Source organism: Hylobates moloch, unplaced genomic scaffold (genome assembly GCF_009828535.3).
Source record: "Hylobates moloch isolate HMO894 unplaced genomic scaffold, HMol_V3 SCAFFOLD_10, whole genome shotgun sequence".
In the NCBI taxonomy this organism is placed as follows: Eukaryota; Metazoa; Chordata; class Mammalia; order Primates; family Hylobatidae; genus Hylobates; species Hylobates moloch.
Window position 1 is genome coordinate 33,363,502 of NW_026652285.1, and position 19,422 is coordinate 33,382,923.

The 19,422-nt window shown below is 48.8% G+C and overlaps 1 protein-coding gene across 4 annotated transcripts in view; it reads right to left on the minus strand.

Moving 5' to 3' along the window:
* PAX5 (paired box 5) overlaps window positions 1-19,422 on the minus strand; it is a 199,635-nt gene that overhangs the window by 35,317 nt on the left and 144,896 nt on the right. For 3 of the 4 annotated variants that reach the window (XM_032164172.2, XM_032164170.2, XM_032164171.2), the window contains exon 8: window positions 12,940-13,041. The exons of the other annotated variant lie outside the window; for it this stretch is intronic. In XM_032164172.2, the coding sequence (XP_032020063.1) occupies window positions 12,940-13,041 (102 nt within the window). The remainder of the gene's footprint in view (window positions 1-12,939; window positions 13,042-19,422) is intronic. 4 annotated transcript variants of the gene reach the window in all.

Consider the following 19,422-nt stretch of genomic DNA (forward strand, 5'->3'; position numbering starts at 1 on the left):
ACTGGCTGTGTCCCGCTGGCATTGCAACACCACCTCCCCGAACCCAGTCAGCCTGCCTCCAAGATGGATATGCACACTCCAACCTCACAACATGCTTTCAATGGCAACTGGGGCTAACAGCTGTGTGTCCCTTGATAACTCTAAAGCACCATGCAGGTTGTGGGTGGGGAAGCATGGGGCTTGTTGGTAGAATGAGCTTACGGGCATGGGTGGTTTGGCCTCATTTGAGAACACTCTCCTTTTGGAAGGCAGAAGCCAAGCTCCACTGGCTCTCACTGCCCCGAGGGCTTCGGACACCGCCAGAAGTTCTCTGGATAGCAGTATCCCAGGTGGAGTGACCCTCAGGGTTGGAGGCAGCGGTTGGTCCAGATGAAGACTGACAGCTGTCAGGGTCTTGGAGACAGGGGCTGCAGATCCCAGCAAGCCAAAGGGAGTCAAACTCTGACAGCCCCAGTAGATTAAAGCTGGGTTTGGGAAAGACTGCAGTAAGTACAGGAGCAGAGCACATCTCAGAACCTTTGTCTTCATTGTTACTGCCCTGCCTGAAACACTCATCTTCTCCCTCCTCACTCCACCTCCCACTGGCTAACATATGTTTCTCTCTCAACAATAAACCTGAAAATTGTCTCTTCCTAGATTCCTCCCCTGCCCTAAGGGCAGCACCGTGGATGACTTGGAAAGCTTTAGCTGTGCCCCTATTCTTTGATGTGTTTTCTCAATCTTAGCAAAACTCTCTGCAAAAGCACCTTCAGACATGCCTCCCACCCAGCCCTACTGTACAGAGATTCCAAGCCCCTCTGTGTCTGATATCCCCAATCTAGGCTTGATCCCCCTTCTCTGTGTTCCCAGAGTCCCTGGGCTTGCCTGTTACCACAACTGGCCCCCATAGCCCCTCACAGATGTGCCTGACAAGGGTCATGGCTTTTGATCTTGTATCCTTAGCTAATGCCTGGCACATGTAGATGCTCAATAAATGTTGGAAGGGAGAAGGAAAGGAAGGAAGCGATAGTGCATGGATGGATGGATGGATGGATGGATGGATGGATGGATGGATAAATGGATGGATGGATGGATGGATAAATGGATGGATGGATGGATGGATGGATGGATGGATGGATGGATGGATGAATTGATGGCTACTGCGACCTGACCAGCTCAAGGTCCTACAATTATTTACTATGTTCAAAACATTTCAACAGGCTCTCTCTCAAGCCCCTTCTTCTAGGACACGGAGGCCCCTCTCTATTCTACCCCACAGCACATTGTGCGTTAAATGCACTAGAATAATGATACTTTTCACTCTAAAAACACAAAAAGCTTATTTTTATAATTTTACTTTTGAAATTATTTGGCCACAAGTAATCTAATTGATGATTAGCTATGAATTCTCAGCAATTGAGGCACAAACTTAGAAATTCTTTTAAAGGAACAAAATCTAATCTAAAAATGGTTTTTAAATGTAATGAAATTTTTGTAAGCCCTAAATTTAACAGTTAATGAAGTTAACAATAATGTTACAATTTGTAAACATTTAATATAACATTTATTGATGTCAGTTTTCTAGTTTCCTATTTTAATTTTAGAGGTAAAAGGAGCTTTGTTTGGGCCTCAGATTGTTGTAGAGTCCTAAAAAGCTCCTGGGACTTTAGCGCAGGGCCTCTCCAGGGCCCTTTCATTTAGGGTCCTGTGGGAAGTCTTAGCTGGGACATCAACTTCATCTTCCAGGAGCTCAAGTCTGGTAGAGGTGGAGACGCACTCGTAAATAATGTGATAAAAAGTAAAAGGAAAGGGAAGGAGTGCGTTGGGCCCCAAGCTTCAAAGGGGCAGATTGCTGCTTTCCAGTGGATGAAAGGGCTGGTCTGAACCCTGGACACCCTGCATAGGGTGCCCTCACGGCAGGGGCTGCCTGGCCCAGGCTCCTCCTAGGACTTCAGCCTCTCCTTCCCATCCTACCTCCAGGTAAGCCAGGCCCAAAGTGCTTTCTCCCTGTTTGCCCCCAACCAAGTCTCAATCACAAAAGAGAGGGAGTTGCCACCTGCCCTCTTGGCAGGCCTTTTGGCAAGCAGTGCTACTGGGAGGTGCCTGTAGCAGCGTGGCTTAAACCCCAGGCCCGGCGTCTGGCTGCTCTGCCACCTGCTGTGTGGCAGGGGCTGAGGATGGCTCCTGCTGCCACTCCATCGGCCCTGTGCATTCCCACGCTGCAGTCCTTGTCCAGTCCTTGGCGTTTATCTCCTGGATTCGTGTCCACTCTGTCTCTGGTCAGAATCTGACTTGGTCATCAGGAATTAGGATAAGAAGGCCTAAGGTTCAGCAAGGCCACTGTCCTCAGGACGCCCTCACTTTGGGCTGTGTACCTCCAGGCTCCTCTCTGCACTAATGGGGGACCCCTAAACTCTCAGGGCTGGGAGAACCTTTAAGCCCTCCAGGCCCACTCTGACCCTGCATCAGCCACCCAATGCTTAGCCCTTCCACAAACGCTTCAGTTTCTTCTAAAGCAAATTCTGATAGCATTCCCCTTCATCTCCTAAAAAACCATCACAATCCAGTCGTTTTGTTTGTTGTTTGTTTTTAAGAAACACTATTAGTAGAAGGACATCAGGAAGAAATTGTAAGTCAGGATCCCAAACACATGTTCTCACATACTCATGACCAGGTCGGTGCAGTTGGATCTGGGTCCTGCCAACCACCATCAGAAGGAGCTGGAAACGGGGGAAATCTAACAAGTAGATTCAGCCCAGAGCAGCACCAAAGCTGTCCTCAGCCCCTGGCTCTGAGCTCCCCCAGCACTGCCCACTTCCCAGGCGGGCCAGTGAGCACCGGCTTTGGACAGAGCACTCTCCCAGCTGAGACTCTGCTTCTCAGCTGTCCTTGCAATGGGGTCGTGGGAAATAAGAACGTTTCCCAGCACCTGCGAGCCTAGGATATTCTCTCTCCCCATCTCCATGCTCCCAAAAGGGACACTTTGCTTTCAAAGATGGAACAAATGATGGTGATCTTTACTACCTCTCTCTCACCCTAAGACTGCAGATTCCAGTCTGTGAGCCCTCCTCCCAGGTGCACAAGCCCCGAAAGCCAGCCCTGGCCTGCCCCAGCAGTTTCTGGGCCTTCCCGATCGAGACATGGGAGCAGTGTGTAAGGTTATCAAGTCCTCAGGCTCTTCTCCTTCAGTCCAGCCCTTGGAAGTGATTACCAGATTACACATGACAGCCCAGAGCCACTGTCTTATTATTCACAGCCCCAGATCTGAAGGGAACTTGGAAGCACTTGCCGCTCGCTTAGAACAAGGTGGCAGGGCTTAGGGAGCCTTCCAGTTCGGTCAGGAGCTGATATTAACAGGAATAAACATCACTGACTTAGAAACCTTGAATGGCAGGAGCAGAAAGCCCCCTGGGATGCATTCAGCCCAGCCTCCCCAGGCCCTGCCTCCTGCTTTAAGAGAGAACAGGGAGTCCCAAGGTCATGTCCCAAGGTCATGCTGTGAGTATCTGGCAGCTAGAATCAGAATCTAGGTCTCCTAAATTCAAGTAGGACCTTCATGTCCCCAGAGTCCTTTCCATCTCTGAGGCTTTTGTAATTCTTTTCTTCCCAAACGCAGGCAAGAGCTGAGAAAGCCTACATGCGGGTATCAGTTTCTCCTCACTCCCAGCATCACTTCCGTGCAGGGTTCCTGGAGCTTTAGTCACATAGACTGTCCAGATCACATCACTCTAGACCCCTTGCCCCCCAACCCTATGAGCGCACAGGCAACCCTGGCTCTCAGACTCGCATCCACATCTGCCTGGGCAGAGCCTGCCCTCTGCAAGGCTACCGGATGCTCAGCCTCATGCCCAGAGGTTTCCAGGGCTGAGGTGTGGTTGTGACTGGGACCCTTCTTCCCTAGATCCAGCCTTCCCTTCCAGCTCATCTCCCACCAGCCCCACGAGGCTTTGGTCACTCCCAGCTGCCTCTCTGATGCCCATATTCTCTGGTTCCCCTGGGGCTTCTCACACACTGGTCCCTTACCCAACAATATCCCTCCAGCTTCGCAGACTGGCAAACTCACTCTTCAAGGTCCAGCTCAAATGACCTCCTCTGAGAAGTCTTCCCTGATTTCTCCCACTCCACCCCATTGCCTCAGCAGACTCAGTAGCCCCCTCACCTGTATTTCCCCAACACTTTATAGATTCGTAGGTCTTAGCTCTTAACATTAGCACATCAGGATTTTTTTACATCCATCTCTCCAACTAGACTGTGAGCTCCCTGAGGGCAGGGGCTGTGTCGGCAACTCCACCCCTAGCCCACAATTGGCACCCAGGGTCTCTTAGGAAATGTTTGGAGAATGAATGAATGAACAAGTGAATGGCCACCTGCATTTCATCCTAGCTGTGTCTAGGATTCCCCAGGGTCAAGTCTATGTTCCTGCTGTGGCAGAGAGACTAGCGGCCACTAGAGGGCAGCAAAGAGTCAGGAACGAGCAACAGGTGTGCACCCCAGAGGCCATGGCCACGTTGGCAAAGAGGCGGCGTGCCCAGGCCAGAGAGCTACCAGGAGCCCCAGCAAAGGGCTTAGAAAGAAAGTCAGGGGTCGAGAGAAGTTAGTGTTAAGAACAAAGGCTGTTAATTCCCTAAGCAAACGCTCCCTGAGCCTGATGCTTAGGTCACAGAGGTGCCTGGAGAGCACTGGTCCTCTCTCTATCTGATGCTCAAGTCCCCACCGCCAAGTTCTCACCAGTGTCTGCTGGACCCTCCCAAGTCTGCCCATTCCAATGGCTTCAGTACTAATTATAGGAAAGGTTCTTGATACAAGGCTGAAAAAGGTGGCCCTCTGAATCCTGTTCACTTGTCCCGGCTATGCCTATGGAACTGGGCAGTATATATTTTCCCCGTTTCACATGCTTAACCAGACCCAGAGAGTGGAAATGACATGTCAGATGGCACAGAGTGTCCCTGGCTGAGCTGGGCCAGGATGCTGCCTGGTACTGCGGCCCCGACCCCTAAGCCTGCATGCTTTGCACAGAGCAGGCCTGTAGGGCAGGCAAGACGCAGAATCAGGGTTGGGCTTGCCAGACCACAAAAGAAACCTTCTCCTCCCCGCTCCAGAAACTCAATACCCTTCCTACCTCACACAGGCGGTGTCTCCGTAACTGCACAACCATCATTTCAAACAGCAGCAAGGCAGGCTCCGAGAGGTCACAGAGCTCCTCTGTGGTCACCCTGCTAATAATGGTGAAGCCACATTCTTGCCAAAGCACCCTTCGCTTCTCTTGGGGCACCTGCATATCTCTGTCTGGACTGGCCTTCGCCCCGTGCTCCTGGGGTTCATGCACCTGTCTGCAGAAGACCTCATCTGCATGTCTGCTTGGCCTCCAAAAGTTGCCAAGCTCAGATCCTGACCTTGCTGGCCATCAGCCTCCACTCAACAGGCTCCCCTCCCTGCCAATCCTACTTGCCTGGCCTGGGCTGGACTCCCACGCCAGCCACTAGGCTTAGCCTTCTGCCCTACCCCAAAGACCCCACCCTCCTCTCCAGATAGCCAAGCGCACACGGTTCCCAGCCCAGCTCCAGGGCCGCCTTTGCCAGAATGCCTTTCTCAGTTGCACCAACAACCACAGCTGCCTCTCTGTTTTCTCCAGACCCACTGCATTCGGAGACTGCCTGACTCCTACTTGGCAGTGCTCTGGTTTCTGACTGGATTCTTCTCTAATTGGCTCTCCCATTGATCCACGGGCTCCAGGAGGTATGAGCTCTGCTGGAGAGCTCTTGATTTGAGTGTTAGCATGCCTGCTAGGCTTCTCTGTTCACTGCCCTATCCAGCCCAGGCCCCTGTGTAAATAATAATAGCAATAATAATGAACACTTACGTGCCACTCCGTATGTGCCAGTCAGAATTCTAAGAGCTTTCATGTATATTACATCACTTAATGCTCACATTTATTATCAGTATCCCCATTTTATACACGAGGAGTAAACCAGGGCCCTGAGGAGTTATGTAACTTGCCCCAAGTCACACAGCTAGTGAGAAGCAGGACTGTGGCTCAGAACCAGGCAGTCTGGCTCAGGTCCATGCTCTTAACCACCCAGCCTCCCACTGCTTCCCCATGTGGCGGCCACTCTAACAGCACTACCACTCCCAGCCCTGGGTCAGCCCCAGCCTCCTTGGTTGCATCACCCCAGCCCCAGACTCAGGGCCACAGCAAACCTGGCAAAGCTCTCCTTGGCAGCTTGGCCTAAAGTTCTGCATTTTAATTCCAGCTACTGTGTCCTGAGTGCGACTAGGTGCTAGGCACTGTGCCAGGAACTAAGGACGCAACTGTGAACAAAACAGACACAGATAGCCTTGATTATTGTACAGCTCTTACGTACCATACAGACCTGAAGAGAAGCCAGAGAGGAACGAGTAAACCACACGCTAAATGACTTCAGCTGGGCTTAGTGCTGCACATGAAAAGAGCAGGAAGCTCTGGGAGAGGAATGATGGGGGCCCTGGTTCAGAGGGTGTGTGGCAGGCAGAATTGTGCCCCCTCACCAAAAATATCCACATCGTAAGCCCTAGAACCCATGACTATGTCAGGTTACATGGCAGAGGGGAATTAGGTTGCAGATGAAATGAAATGCACTAATTAGCTGTCCTGAACATAGGCAGATTATCCTAGATATTCAGGTGGGTCCAAGGGAAACACAGAGCTCTCTAAGTGAACGAGGGAGGAAGGAGGGGCAGCCGGATAAAGACTCAGCCTAACATCACCAGTTTTGACAAGGAAGGAAGGGGCCAAAAGCCAAGGAATGCTGGCAGCAGCAACAAGCTAGGACAAGAAAGCAAATCATTCCCTCTTAGCACCTCCAGAAGAAACAAGCCTGCAGACACCTTGACTTCAGCCCAGTGAGACCTACTTCCAGAATCAGAGGGTGAAAAGTGTCTGTGGTTTTAAGTCACTCATTTGTGGTCATTTGTCACAGCAGCAACAGGAAACTCAAATATATTTGGTCACTGGGGAAGGCCTCTCTATGGAGGGGAAACTCAGATAGGTGAGAGGGGACCAGGCAAGCTGGGCAAAGAGCAGAGAGGGGGCTGAGCCCTTTAAGCAGAGGAACTTGCAGGTGCTGAGGTGGGAAGGAGCAGGCCCCTCTCACTCGCCCTGTGGCGTCCAGTGGACCCTGTGCCTTCCTGGCCCACACGGCTGGGCCCACCTCTCCTCTGGCCTCAGGCCCCCACTCCACACTGCACCCTCACCTCCTACTTGTTTAAGAAAATAAAAGCCATCAGTTTAGTGAGTGCCTCAATTGAAAGGCATCTAGAAATGACGTTCATCAATCCATGGCAAGTAGAGTGCCCAGGACCACAGGGACCCCACCTAGTGCCTTTGTGCACATTGTTCTGGTGGGCCATGCGGGATGGGGCACCCACCAGTTCCTCAAAGATAGCAACCTTTTTTTCTCAGACTCGCTAAAGCCAAAGGGTAGTGAACTCCCCTTCCTTTTTCCTCTAGCCCAGAATTTGTAAGAATTTCAAATGCCGTGTCGGTATCTGCAACCATGTTATGATATTTGCAACCATGTTAGGTTGCAAAATATCTTCAGGCAGGAATCAACTGGTTACACCCAATCAAGACACTGTGAAATCTTTGGTGCAAAACTTTCGGCATTTTCTGGGACTTGGTGGAAATAAAATCTGAAAACTGTTTCCTTTCGAAGCTGATATAAGATGCTATATTTGCTTTCTTCAACAAAACTGCTCTGCAAATGGCGATGCAGAGTTTACAGAGCTGCAGAGTTTACTGAATCTGCAAACCCTAGAGAAGGCCAGAAGCTATGTTTTGCAGACATGGGGATGCCCTGGAGCCAGAAGGGGCAGACAACTCTGATGTTGGAATCGGAAATTAAGCTGAACGTGAGTCCAAGCTAACAAGCTGACATTTAGTAAGGAAAAACATGATGTCCACCTTTTCAGGCTCTGCAGTGTGGCTGTGGAAGCATAGCCCAAGGCAAGCGTGCCTTCCTCTGTGTGTCCTCCGAGCACATTTACAATAAAAGCCTTCACTTAGAAATGACGTGGTGGTCAGGTGCAGTGGCTCATGCCTGTAATCCCAACACTTTGGGAAGCTGAGGCAGGAGGATCGTTTGAGCTCAGGAGTTGGAGACAAGCCTGGACAATATGGCAAAACCCGTCTCTACAAAAAATACAAAAATTAGGTGGCATGGTGGCAGGTGCCCGTAGTCCCAGCTACTCGGGAGGCTGAGGTGAGAGGATCACCTGAGCCCAAGAAGTCAAGGCTGCAGTGAGCCAAGATTGCACCACTGCACTTCAGCTTGGGCGACGGCCAGAGTGAGACCACGCCTTCATTAAAAAAACGAAAAGAAAAAAGTGGTGAAAGTAGTGGCAGCTAAATGTTTTCTAAAGCCGTCAGTGGGAAAAAACACCCCAAAGATTTTGGGTTTCCCTCTAGATTGCACCACCAGCCCACCAGAGGCCAGGAGGGAGTGAAACAGATCTCATAGTGAAACAGATCATTGCAGCATAGCAGCCTCAGAGAGACAAAAGCAAGAGACACAGGTGTCCCAGAGCCTTGCTTCACTTGTTTCTCCAAACATGCCAACAGGCCCTCGGGGTCAATAAAATAGCATCATCATCTTCAGCACCGTCACAATTCAATGACTGCCTTCAGGATTCAGAAGCCCAAGAGGTCATGAATCAGAATCTGAACAAACACTAAGTTGAAGTTCTCAAGTGTGTTGTGGTATATCCATGCCCTACTCCCTGGAGCCTGATATAGGAAGGCTCCATATATGTAAACTGTGAATGTGACTCCCGGTGAAAGGAAAAAAGGTGTCTTTGCAGATGTGATTGATTAAGGATCTTGCGATGGGGAGATCATCCCGGATCCTCCAGGTATGACCTAAATGCATATGTATCCCTATAACAGAGAAGAAGCACATTCGACACACAGAGTAGAAGGCAACCTGAAGACGGATCAGGGAAACACTGAAAACTCCTGCCTTGGAGCAATGCAGCTGCAGCCAGGGAATGCCAGGAACCACAAAACCTGGAGGAGGAAGGAAACAGGTCTTTTCCCAGGGCCTCCAGAGAGAGCATAGCCCTGGAGACACCTTGATTTTGGCCCAGTGATACTAACTTCAGACTCCTGTGCTCCAGAACTATAAGAGAACACAGTTCTGTGGTTTTAAGCCACCAGGTTTGGGGAGATTTGTTACAGTAGCCACAGGAAATGAACACACAGGTCCATATAATTTCCCTCTCCTCCCTCCCTTAGCTAACATTCGCAAAGATAACTTGATACGTGTTAGGGGCCGTGAAGGGTGCAGAGACTAATAAGGTCCCAGTGAGAGTGGTGGATGTGACGTAGGGGACTGTGCCTTGAACACGCTGGGTCATGTGATGTGGCAGAGCCAGGCACAGGCATCTTCCCCCAGAGGGGGCCATGTGGGAAGGCTTTTCTGAGCAGGCGAGGTTTGTGTTCAGCCCTGAAGGGTGAAACTGGATTCTGACAGGTCGAGGTGGGAAGCTATCCAAGAATGATGAAGGAACCGATGGGTAAGAGTCCAAGGTGTGCTGGGCACCAGAGAGCAGTCAGGATCGGGGAGGCTGGGAGAGGAGGCCAGAAAGGCAAGTTGAGGCCAACCACGGTGAGGCCTGACAGCCCAGGGCCCCTGCTCTGCCAAAAGGTGGGCCCTCTCTGTTCTGTGAGACAGTGCCAGGGGTAGCGTCTGCAAAAACAATGTCCACAGGCCACCCAAGAAACAGATTTGGAAATTTCGTTGGAAACAAGAGTCCCAAAGACCTGACTCTCTTTGGCCATTGAGAAACAGGAACTAAGGGTTGTGTGGCTGAGCTTGGAATCCCAGCCCTGACGCCAGGCATGGTACTGAATAAATGCTGGGGGATGCATGAGAAGAGACAGCAAGGAGGCTGGGGCAAGAGGAGAAAGAGGAAAAGACAGAGGAAGAGGAGACAGAGATGCAGAAGGAAAGCATGGAGGGAGAGAGAGAAGGAAGAAGTCATTAGCTCCCAGGCAGAAGGTTCCTCTGCCAAAATGCTTGTTTCCCCCCTCCACACTCGTGCACCCTCCTCTGTGCCCAAGGACAGAGTCCCATGGGGCCCTGGGGCTGCCCCTGTCCAGCTGCTGCCAGGCTTGGTGAAGCTGTGCCCCTGCTCGGGCCTGTGATTCCTGCTGCCCTGTTAATGGGCAAGGAGTTGCCATCCATTCCCACTGGAGGCTCTGCCAGGCCTGCAGCCATTTGTGTCTTGAGCCTGGTAATTAGGGCTGGAGGAATCCTAGGGGCCAGAGGGCAGGCTCTATTTGGATAAAGTTGGCAAAGTTCAGCTGCTTCTCTGAACTCAGCCTCTTTGGGGTTTCCAGTGGGGGACTGAGAGGACCGGCTGGGTGACCTCAGCTTCACCACTGACATGCTCTCAGAACAGGTTCCGGGGCTGTCCCTGCCCCTCTGTCATCACAGATAAGCTGGAGTTGACTGATTCAGAGAGCACACCCAGGCAGCCCAGGGCACAGGAAGAAGCGCCTCCCCGGGTGTGGGGAGTGCTGGGAAGGAGGTAGAAGGGGCCAAAGACCGGGGTTCGAGTCCTCCTCCTGCAAGCTGCACAGCCCCCGGAAGTTCCCTGGCTTCTCCAGGGCTTCTCTGGTCCTTTTGGAAAACAGGGATTACTCTCTTAACCCTGCCCCCCTTGCAGGACTGTTGCATCATAGCACTCAGGGGAAGTCCATGTTCTATAAGGCACTACATAAACGCGACGGGCCATCCATGGACACGGCTTGGGATCCATGTCCCAAGGCCGCCCAGACTTGCTAAAGGTTGGAGAATGAGGAGCCGGTGGGGTGGGGCAAGGGGAAGTGTGGTGTGTGTCCCACCACCTGTGTGATCTGCCACGGGTCCATCCTTGCAGCAGACCAAAGTTTTTCAGGCAGGAACCTGGCAGGCTTCCCTGGCATTGGCAAGGCCCAGAACAATAGTACACATGGAGGCCGTTTCCCATGTGTCTCGTATTTAAAAGTCATCAATCAAGCTAGCAAACGTTAAATGAAATATGCTCCGTCCTCCTACCTTGTTAAATACATATTCCAAACAACCCAGAAGGCCAGGATCAAATGTAGAATTCTGGGCCTCCTTGGCGTTCTGTGCCAGGATGTGGCTGCAGGGGGAGCCAACCTGGCTAAGATCCGCCCCGCTGAGCTCCCCATCCCGGGATCCTCATCACCACGTGGGGCCTTGCACATGCATGTGTGGACACCCAGCCCTCACATCCAAGCTCCATCCACACTCTCGACAGAGAGCCAGGCCTCGGGCCCAGGGATGAACACACCAGTGACATGGGCTGGCTTTAGGAAGATGGCCCGGGGAAAGAGGCTTGGGCCTATTTGGGTGAGACGCCAGCATGAGCTAGGAAGGGGGTGTGGGCATGTCCGTTTGGCCCTGCAGGCTCTCCCCAGTGCATGGGAGAGTGGGCACAGCTTCAGCAGGGCTGGAGTGGGGCCCTCTAAGGGGTGGCTCCCTTATTTATTTATTACATTATTATTTTTATTATTTTTTTTTGAGACAGGATATCGCTCTGTTGCCCAGGCTGGAGTGCAGTGGCACGATCTCAGCTCACTGTAACCTCTGCTTTCTGGGTTCAAGCGATTCTCATGCCTTAGCCTCCCAAGTAGCTGGAATTACAGGTGCATGCCACCACACCTGGCTAATTTTTGTATTTTGTTTGTTTGTTTGTTTAGTAGAGACAGGGCTTCGCCATGTTGGCCAGGCAGGTCTGAAACTCCTGGCCTCAAGTGATCTGTCCACCTCCGCCTCCCATGGTGCTGGGATTACAGGCATGAGCCACTGTGCCCGGCCTATTCTGGCTTTTTTAAGTGCCCAGAGACAGTCAAGAGTGTGTGTTAGGAGGAGATAAGGCCCTTAGATCCCCAGGCACTGAAACAAGCTGTGTGGCCCCCTGTAAATGACTCTACCTAAGAGACAGCACGGTGACTATAGTCAGTAATAATGCATTGCATATTTCCAACAGCTAAAAGAGAGGTTTTTAATGGTTCTCACTACAAAGAAATGATAAATATTTGAGGTGACGGGTATGTTAATTAGCCTGATTTGATCATTCCACAATGCATACACTGTCAAAACACCACACTGCACCCTATAGATACACTGAACTATTTGTCTATTAAAAATTAAATTAAATAAATAACAATTTTTAGAAATAATTTTTAAAAGGAGACAATGTTAACTCATAAAAGATGTGTACCAACATCCAGTGGAGGCCTGATTTTCCTCCTGATTTTTAAAAACATCTTTCAAGAAAGAATACTCGGGTATTTCTGCTATGCTAATGCCCTTAACACCCAGACAGCCAGCACCACTTGTCCCCACACCACCCCACAATGTAAGGAGACATGGCAGCCTCCTCTCCAAATGTCTTAAAACTGACACATCACGGGCCTGGGTGATTCAGTTTAGAATCAAATGGCAAACCCACCATCCAACATCCCGTCTGTCCTGAACACATTATCCTCAACCCCAAGGAGTAAGGCCACCGCGAGCACCTCAGAGCCTTCTGCTTGTTCATGTCACACGATTGTGTGGGAGAGAGAGGGTGGGGGCCGGGAGGGAGGGAAGGTTGGGGAGAAGGCTCGCTCCGCACCGGCTGGGTGACCTGAAGCCAGCCCCTGCACCCTCTGTGTTCAGACTCTGTACGTGGCCAACGAGGCCTGTTTGAGTGACAAAGACCCTCCCCCCGCCCCCGGTGTCCTCCCTGGTGCCGCTGCTGGCTGGTCCAGGGCCCATTGCAGGCCCAGCTGCAGAGAGCGCAGACCTCTGCCTGATTTATTCAGGTCCGCTTCTCAGAAGCGTAGAGGTCACCCAGGCTGTTTGGGGGGATGCGCCCCCACCGAAACCCCGTCCGCTGCCTGCTGTGGAGACGCCGACAGTGCAAACTCACCAGGCACCATCCCTGTCAGCGTCGGCGCTGAGTAGCTGCCCTGTCCAGCTGGGGGGACGTGTGGAGGGTACCCGGGGAGGGTCGTGCTCGCCAAGTCACGGCCTGAGGAATCAAAGCAACAAATCACGGGGTGAGCATCTCCGCGGCCAGCCGCTCATGTCCACAGCTCCCTGGACGCTTCTGCACATTTGTCACGTTTGGACGCTGAACGGCAATGTGCCTCCAGCTCCCCCCTGTCACTCACGTGCTCTCACAAACACACCATACACACACACACACACACACACACACACACGCATGCACACACATCTCCAGCCACCCTCGCTCCTCTCAGCAAGAACAGAGTCAGGGCCGTGGCCTCTTCCTGGGAAATCGGAGCTTGGGGAGGCTGGGCAACGCAGGTGACAGCACGCCCCGACTCCAGCCAGCTCCCCCTACTCTCTACTCCCCAAGAATGCCTGGGACCTCTCCATCTCCACGCTGTTGCTTCTGCTATGATCTCTGTACAAAGTCCCCCTTCCTCCAACTGCACACAGCCTGCCACCACCTGCCTTCAAAGACCAACTCAAATGCCTCCCTCCTCCTCTCCTCAACAGCCCCCAGTATTGAACAGGGGGCATATCTGCCTCAAACCCTATAGTCCCATATCTAGCCTAGTACTGAGTTTTTCCTCCTTTGGCCTAGAGCTGTTTCTTCACTCAGTGAAGATGCAGGAAGCACCTCCCAGTGCCAAACACTGTTCTGGCGCTGGGACATGGAGGTTAAGGCCTCAGCCCTCAAGGCGTGCACACTCCCATGTGCGAGTGTCCAGTTCTTTCAGGCTGTTGTGCTTCTGACCATGAGTCCAGAGTGTCCACGTGTCTCTCAGCTGTGACACTGTCGCCATTGCTGATTGGCTCCATCATGCAGAGGAAAATTCAATTGCACAGTTTTGATGGGTGTGCATGTTGGGGTAGAGGCCAGGACCTCACAAGGGGGTGCTGCCAAATCTGCCTCCTGAAAGATGGGGGGCATTATCCCAGTAGGAGGCTGCCTGGTACAAGTGCTCACATCCTACCTGGCTGCCTGGGATGGATAAGAAGATCATGAGAGGGGAGGGAACTTGCCCAAGGATACTCAGCTGACCTGAGGCAAGGCTGGGACTGACAGTCAGCCCCCCTGCCCCCTGGGAGTGGATCCTTTCTTCAAAGATGGGTTGCTCTCAGGGTCATTTCTGAACCCCAACAGTTTCTGCTGCTGTTGCACATGCTTTAAAACCTTGATCTCTAGAGCAAAGATTCAAAAGATCAGTGCCTCACCAAAGCACTCAAGAAGCCAGATAAAAATCAATAAAATGAACCCAGGGAAAGAAGGAGGAAGGAATCAACAAAATAATAACAGAAAAGAATGAATTAGGGGCAGGCCGTGGCTCACGCCTGTAATCTCAGCACTTTGAAAGGCTGAGGTCAGGAGTTCAAGACCAGCCTGGCTAACATGGTGAAACTCCGTCTTTACTGAAATTATCTATCTATATATATATAAATTAGCTAGGTGTGGTGGCACATGCCTGTAATCCCAGCTACTCGGGAGGCTGAGGCAGGAGAATCGCTTGAACCTAAGTGATGAAGGTTGCAGTAAGCTGAGATGGCACTACTGCACTTCAGCCTGGGAGACAGGGCGAGACTCCATTCAAAAAAAGAAAAGAAAAGAACGAATTAGGAAACAGAAAAGCAGATGACGATACATCAGCCAATAATTGTTATTTGAAAAGAACAATAAAATAGACAAATCTATCAAGATTCAGAAAAAAGCACAGATAATCAAGATAAGGAATGAGGAGACATTATAACCAGAGATGATATTTAAAAACATAAAGAAACACACTCCACATGAATGAATGTACAAATCTCAACAAAAGGTACAATTTTCTAGGAAAATATGAATTGCCAAAAGTAATTCAAGAAGAGTCAGAGAATACCAACATCCCAATAATCTTAGAAGAAATAGAAAAAGTTAAAAAAAAAAGCGCCTCATCCATTTACCTTCTTGGGAAAGTTTTTGTTTGTTATTCTTTTTGGCAAGTTCTTTAAACTGTCAAGAGACACATACCTCTGTTATTAAACTGTTCCCAGGATATATAAAACTAAGGAAATCTTCCCAATTCATTTTTCCAAGGTAGCATAATCCTGATCTAAAAACTTAACAAAGGCAGCACAAAAAAAATTAAAGACTAATCTCACAATTTGTTAACATACATGTAAAAAATCTACTATCATACTGATTGGGCAATATTACAGGAAGAATAATATACCATGACCAAAAAAGATTCATTCTATGTATGCAAGGATGGTTCAATATTAAAGCACTGTTCAGGACATCATATTAATGTATTAAAGGAAGAAAATCATATGATTATATAAAAGATGTGGAAAAGGCATTGGCTAAAATTCAATATTAATTCCTTATGATACCTCTTAGTAAATAAGAACTGAAGTATACTTCCTTGTTCTTATATTGATACTAAATCTAAAGTTAATATCTTAAAAATACTTAATTGGTGAGATACTTAGAGAATTTCTGTTAATGTCAAGAACATGTCAAGGAAACCTATTGTCAATGTTATCACTGAAAATTGTTCTGAAAGTGTTAGCCAGTACAATACGATAAGACAGAGACATAAGAGGAATAAACACTGGGGGGCAGGGGGAAACCCAAGATTATAATTAGCTGGATAAATCTTAGGCTTGGGAAATCATAAGAAAATTGGCTCATCTCCTAGAACCAATGGAAAAATTTGGTGAAATAGCCAGGTAATGGACTGTGTCGACTCCAGCCTTGTGCAGGACTTGAGCAGCCATCATGCTGGGGGTTCATTCCATTCTCAGGTCCCCCTCTCCCAGCCCACCAGGATGGCAGTATGCGCTCAGAGGAGCTGGCACATGGCCACATACTCTCTACACATCACTCTGCCTCTGAGTTCCCATTACAGAGAGGCTCCTTTGCCTTGTCCATGGCTCCAGTTTTATGCAGGCACAGTCCCTAGAACCAGAGGCTTCACCTGTAGCTGCGCTTACTCTCCTTGGACTAGTCATGAAAACAAAGGGCCTGGGTTGTTGCTTGCAAGGAAGGGAGAGAAGCTGACAGCTTTCTGTGTCCTCTCAACCTCCTGAATGGCTCCAGTGTGCCAGGCACTGGTGTGGGACGTTGAGCAGCATTATTCCACTGAAGCCTCATAGCTTACAAAATTCCCAGCAGAAACCTGATGACACTGTGTGGGGAGGTCTCAGGGAGGCTGCAGCTCACCAGAGAAAGGAAAACAGCAGAGCACAGTGACAAAGCATGTCAAGTCTGCCCAGGCTCACATCCTTGACTTGCCACTTACTAGCTGTGTGACCTTGAGAGAGCCCCTTAGTCATTCCGAGCCTCAGTTTCCTTATCTATAAAATGGGGAGGATAATAGCCAACGCTTACAGAGAGTAAACTGTGAGTTAGGCACACACATTCTCACTTATTCCTCACAATAGCCCTATTAGAGAGCTACTATGATCCCTATTTTACTGAGGGGGAAGCTGAGGCACAGAACGTTTAAGTGACTTTCTCACAGTCACACATCTAGAAGATTAAAAAGCAAGGTTTCAAACCCAGCCAGTCTGGCTTGCAAGCCTGCCCTCTCCACCCCTGCCCTGTGCCATCTCTGCAACCACACAGAAGCATGCCTTCTTCATGAGGCTGTGGTAAGGAGGCAGAGGGAAGATGTGTGAGAAGCACACAGCACAGTGTGGAAGGTAATCCTTCACCCCACCCTCACCACCATCAGCTTTAAAAAGAAATAGTAATTTAACACCAAAAAGTAGGAAGGACATATATTAAACTGGTTTTAAAACCAAATAAATTCAGTTTTATGAAAACACAAAAGGAACCCTTTGCAGCTCTTCCTGCTAGAGCACAGTGGCCTCCTCTGACCCTTAAGTTTAGGTTCAGCCGTGTGCCTTGCTCTGGCCAATGGGATGGGAGCACTTGGCAAGCAGAAGCATGATGTGTGCTTGTGTGGCTGGGTGCCCTTCTCCCTTACCCTGAGAATATGTCCTGGCTAGCCTGTAGGTCCAAGGAGGAGGGGGCACATGTGGAGCAGAGATGGACCCAAACTGTGACTGGAACCCAGCCCAGCCTGGTGCAGCCAATCCCCAGCCGACCCCAAGTGCACCAGCAAGAATAAATGATTACTGTGTTAAGACCTGAGTTCGGGGGGTATTTGCTAAGCAGCAATGTGGTGGCAATTGCTGATTGACACAAGATTTAATAAGTGTCATCACTGTTCTCTACTTAAAAGCTTGCTGCCTGGAACCTCTAAGAACATGTATCAAATTCCAGGCAGAGGCTGATCCCCATGCCCGGTTGGGAAACCCACTCTTATGAATTCAAGCCTCAAATCTGCTCTGAGGCCCATCAGAACTCCCCCGGCACCAAGCTGAGGAGTCTGTGACCTTGGAGGGCACGGGCAGTTTCACCTTCTCAGTCCCTTCCCTAACATGTCTCAGGCATGTCGCCAGGGTTGGGGTTTACAACCTGTCAACACAAGGCAGCTAAGGAGACGCTACTGCCCCTTCTTAGCTCTAATTCAAGCCTCTGGACTGGGATGGGAAACCAGATTTAATGCTTCTAAACATGCTATGACCTCAAAGCACACATTTCTTTCATTTTTTTTTTAGCCAAGGAAGAAATTATTTGTATCATTTGCAATGGCACTGAATGTTATTGATGGCCTATAATAAGTTTGCAAATAACTAACTAAAATGAATCGATTTGCATTCCTAACATAATTCCTCCTATTAATGGCACGTAAGTACATCTTGTCTAACTCATGCGTGGCCTTCTCTTACCAGGGAGAATAACCAAGACTTGGCTTTGCTTACTATCAGCAAGGAGTCCAGGCAGAACAATGAAACTCAAGACAAAGGCCACTCCTCCAGAAGAGACACATTTGGTTTGAAATAACTCACTCTTTGCAATCCTGAGAGGAAGGGGAAGAAGAGGGATCTGCCCCTGTTGGACACATGAGGAAACTGAGGCTCAGGGATGAGGTTTGACTGGCCCAAAGTCACAGAGTAAGCAGTAGAACAGGGACTTCAACTCAGATCTCATGATTTCTACTTAAATGCTGTTCTTGCAGATTATTCAAAATGTTTCCCCTCGAGGGAACTAGCCCTCCCAGATGCTAAAACATTCTATAAAGTCTTTATAATTAATATTGTGATACCAGCACCTGAAGAAAAAACCAATGGAATAGAATGAAAAATTTTAAAAAAAAGGCTCAAAAGATCCAATCCATATTGGATTATGGAACCAATAATCCAATGCATAGATTATATGGAAATCTAGCATACGATGAAGGTAGGATCTCAAATCACTGGGGCAAATATGGACTTTTTAGAAATGGTGTTAGGACAACTGGAGAGCCATCTGGGAAAAAAGATAAAATAGATCAATTCTTCCCACCATATATAAGAATAAACTACAAATAGAACTGAGAAATAAATGTAGAAACATAAAACTATCCAAGTACTAGAAGAAAATACAGGTGAATTCCTCTGTAATCCAGGTGCAGAAAGACTTTCTAACTATGACTCGAAACCAGATGCACATAGCACTACAAAAATTAACTCAAAAATGAATCATAGACCTAAATGTAGGAGTTAAAAGCACAAAATTCTTAGAAGGAAATATGGGCATAAATCTTCATGACCTTGGATTCGGCAATGGTTTATTGGATATGACACAAACAAAAAAATAGATACACTGGACTTCATCAAAATTAAAAGCTTGTGTGCTTCAAAGGATACTACTGAGAAAGTGAAAAGATGACCCATAGAATGGGAGAAAATATTTTCAAATCATATGTCTGATAAAGGACTTGTATCTAGAATATATAAAGAACTCTTGCAGCTCAATAATAAAAAGACAAATAACCCAATTTTAAAATGAGCAAAGCATCTGAATAGGCATTTGTCTAAAGAAGAATAAATGAAATGGCTAACAAGCACATGAAAAGATGTTCAACATCATTAGCTCTCAGGGAAATGCAAATCAAAACCACAATAAAACACCACCTCATACCCACTGGGAAGGTTACAGTCAAAAAGACATATTGTCACAATCATTGACAAAGATGGGGAAAATTGGAACCCTCAAACACTGCTGGTAGGAATGTAAAATGGTACAGCCACTTTAGAAAAGTCTGGCAGTTCTTAGACACAGAGTTACATGTGACCCAGCAATTCCCACTCCTAGGTGTACATCCCAGAGAAATAAGAACATATGTCCACATAAAAACTTGTACACAAATGTTCATGGCAGCATTATTCATGATAGCCAAAAAGTGAAAACAGCTCAAATATCCATCAATTGATGAATGCATAAAGACAATGTAGTATGTCCATACAATGGAATATTTGGCAATAAAACAGAGTGAAATGCCAATACATACTACAGTAGTAACATTCAAAA